The following is a 3,375-nucleotide window of genomic DNA, read 5'->3' on the forward strand; positions in this document are numbered from 1 at the left end:
GTGTGCACCGCCTGGCTTTTTTTTTTTTTTAAAGATAGGATCTTACTATGTATCTCTGGCTGTCTTAGAACTCACTATGTAACCAGGCTGGTCTGGAACTCACAGAGATCCACTTGCGCTGCCTCCCAAGGGCTGGCTATTCAAATTATTTTGCTTTGTCCAGATCTCTGAGTTGAAGCTATAATGTTCTCTGTAATAGGTATCTAACTTATTAAGTGGCAAGCTAAAAGACCAAGCCTTGGCCGTGACAGAAGGGGATTAGTCTTGCTAAAATTGTATCCTGGAATTTAAGCTTCTTTTTCGGTAGGGGCAGAAATTTAGGTATACTCTGGCTGATGACCAGCTCTGTGGAAATGCTTTTTCAAACATTAAAACTGAAAATGGATTAGTTCGTCTAATTTATAAAATGAATCATGTAGTATAACTGCTATAGACTTCTAAAATAGCATAGGTTGTGATCATAATTTTTTTTGAATTACAAACACACTCAAAATCCTTTACTCATGTTCATAGATACATAAATAAGACGAAATCGCACGGTTAGTCTAAATTTAAACCAAAGTCTAGACAAAATTAAATACATAGTATATCTGTGAATATATGTGGCTTAAAGGCAGAATTTGAGTTGTGTTGTTATGTTGCAACTTCCTGTTAGTATTGGTAGTAATAGCTGTATATGGTACCAACCAAGGTTATTTTTAAAGACTATTGCTATTTCTGTGACTTTGTGTCGTTTTAATTGGTTTGTGTTGTTCTGGGATTGAATGCAGGGTTCCATGCTAAGCATTTGTTATACAACTAGCCACACTCTTAGCAGCTATTTACTTTTTCAGGATTCTATTTTGGGGCCCTCTTGGAAGTGATCTTCGAGTATTTCTTCCTCTTTCATCGGAGACTTCTAGACTTAACCTGCGTCTTAAATACAAGCTTTTAAAAAAATATATATTCCTTGAAGAAGGACATGTGGGTACGGGGCGACAAGGGAAGGGAGTGTCCCTTGATCTTTCTGTTCCTCTTCCCAGTGGGGCCACCTTGAGTAAAACCTCCTTCTCCTTTCCATTTTTAGTTTGGCTCTTTTAATTGTTTATCGAAGATGAGAGGTCAGAACTCACTCGGCACCTGATGTGACCCCCAGCATTCGATAACTCACCCCTCTTCAGCTGGAAACACCAGTGCAGCACTATTTGACAATAATTTTTCTCTTTTTGTTTGTCCCAAGAGCTCATATTAATATATATCACAATGAAAACATATTAAAAGCTCAAACACTTTAAAAATTCAGTCACTTTAAAACTCCAAAATTTCTTTAAAACTTCAAAATCTTTTTAAAAGTTGTCTCTCAACTGTGGACTCCTGTAAAATCAAAATAAATACTTCCTTATTCCAAGAGGGAAGAACCCGGTCACAATTACAATCTGAACAGAGCAAAACCAACTCCAATGGTATAAATAACTCGCTGTCCACTGTCTGGAATTCACTTACAGTCTTCTGGACTCCTCCAAAGGGTTTGCCACAGCACAGATGGTCTGTCTCTCAGGCTCAGGCCTCTTCTACTCCATGACTTCTGCTGTCCTTGGCCATAGTTTCACGGTATTGGCATCTCTAAAATCCTAGTTTTCTGCAGCAACTGGACTGTACTTTTACCAGTAGCCTCTCCTGGGTGCTCTTCAAGGTGCCAAGCCTCATCTCTCCATGACGACGCCTTCAATGCCGGGGCTTCAACTGCTACTGAGGCTGTAGCTTCACCCTCTCCCGGTCTCTCATCTGGTCTCATGACCTCTTCGTCCTTCAAAACTAGAACCACCTGGGAGATTCTTACACAAATCAAGTTTGGCTGCCAATAAAGGTACAACCTGGGCCCCTCTGGCACCCAGCTTCTGTGTGCTGCCCTGGAGGAAATACTTCCCAGAAGATTTCACCTCAAGGGTGCTGGTCTCTTCTTACCATGAATTTCCCAACCCTAGCTAACCAACATCAATTGTCCTAGTTAAGCAAAGGTTTCATGTCAGTGATCCTGATCTCTTCTTAATCACAGCCAGTTCTTCAGCCCCAGCTACCCAGAACAACTGCAGATTCTTAATTTAAAATGGCAAAGGCCTGATAGAGTCTTCAACAGACTCTCAAACTTCCCTCCAAAACTTCACAGGCAAGGCCTCTATGGTCTGCGTTGTTCTCAACATCGTTATTTTCCAAGCTCCTACAGAACAGCCCACTGAGCTCTTAACACTCAATGGCTTTTCTAGCCCAAAGTTTAGATGTCCTTCCTTCCACAGTCCTTCTCAAAGCAACGTGTTTAGGTTTTCACAGCAATCCATCTACTCCTGGTAGCAATTTCTGACTGACTTAGGGTCACCATGGCTGTTACACATAATCAAAAGCAACTTGAGGAGGAAAGGGTTTGTTTCATTCACACTTGCATACAGTTCTTTACTGAAAGCAATTAGGCAGGAACTCAAGCAGGGCAGGAATCTGGAAGCAGGAGCTGATGCAGAGGCCACGGAGAGGTGCTACTTACTGGCTTGCTCCTCATGGCTTGCTCAGCCTGTTTTCTTATGGAACCTAGGACCTCCCTCCCAAGAATGACCCTACCTACAGTAGGCTGGGCCCTCCCACATTAATCACTCCTGAAGGGAATGCCCTACAGGCTTGCTTACAGCCTGATTTATGGGGTCAATTTCTCAACTGTGGGAGTCAGTTTCTCAACTGCGGTTCCTTCCTCTCAGATGACTTCAGCTTGTGTCAAGTTGACACAAAACTAGCCAGCATGATAACAATATGATGACCATGAAGGAGCAAAGATACATTTTTTTGGGGGGGGGAGGGGAAGGGAGTGTGCACTCAACAGTGAGCAGACCATGGGTAGACAGGAAAGATGGAAGTTCCAGGAGCTGCTGCAGTCATTTTATTCCAGGGACGTTTTCCTGTCTTAACACTTCAACTCAGGTGTTTTGATCTCTACTTGGGAAACAGAGAATGAGTCTGGACTTTGGTTTGGAGTTCTCAAGGTCTGACCCTTGAAGTACCGCTTCTGAGAAAGGTACCTGAACACATTTCTGAAATGCTAGGACATTACCTAGAGGAGAAATAGGGCATAGTTAGAATATGTTTGGCCTAAGAGCCATGTCTATAAAGTTGCTTAAATTGGGATTAAATGGTCTGTCAGCACTAACTTCTTGACATCTGTTGCTTACACACACACACACACACACACACACACACACACACACACACCAATGTGGGATCAAATCCGACCAACCAGGACAAATCTTTCTGTCATCATGGGTCCACGGAGGACAAACCAGCAGATGGCCAATCAGCAGAGTCATCAGAAAATGTTGTTCATAGACATAGGAGAAGTTGTCAGAGCTAGACGTC

At 42.5% G+C, this 3,375-nt stretch overlaps 1 protein-coding gene across 1 annotated transcript in view; it reads left to right on the plus strand.

Moving 5' to 3' along the window:
- LOC114683570 (sulfotransferase 6B1-like) overlaps positions 1 to 1,844 on the plus strand; it is a 25,023-nt gene extending 23,179 nt beyond the window's left edge. The window contains 1 exon segment of the mRNA XM_037198006.1: positions 1,673 to 1,844. Within this exon segment, the coding sequence (XP_037053901.1) occupies positions 1,673 to 1,844 (172 nt within the window).
- The last annotated feature ends 1,531 nt before the right edge of the window (positions 1,845 to 3,375 follow it).

Source organism: Peromyscus leucopus, chromosome 22 (assembly GCF_004664715.2).
Source record: "Peromyscus leucopus breed LL Stock chromosome 22, UCI_PerLeu_2.1, whole genome shotgun sequence".
Lineage (NCBI taxonomy): Eukaryota > Metazoa > Chordata > Mammalia > Rodentia > Cricetidae > Peromyscus > Peromyscus leucopus.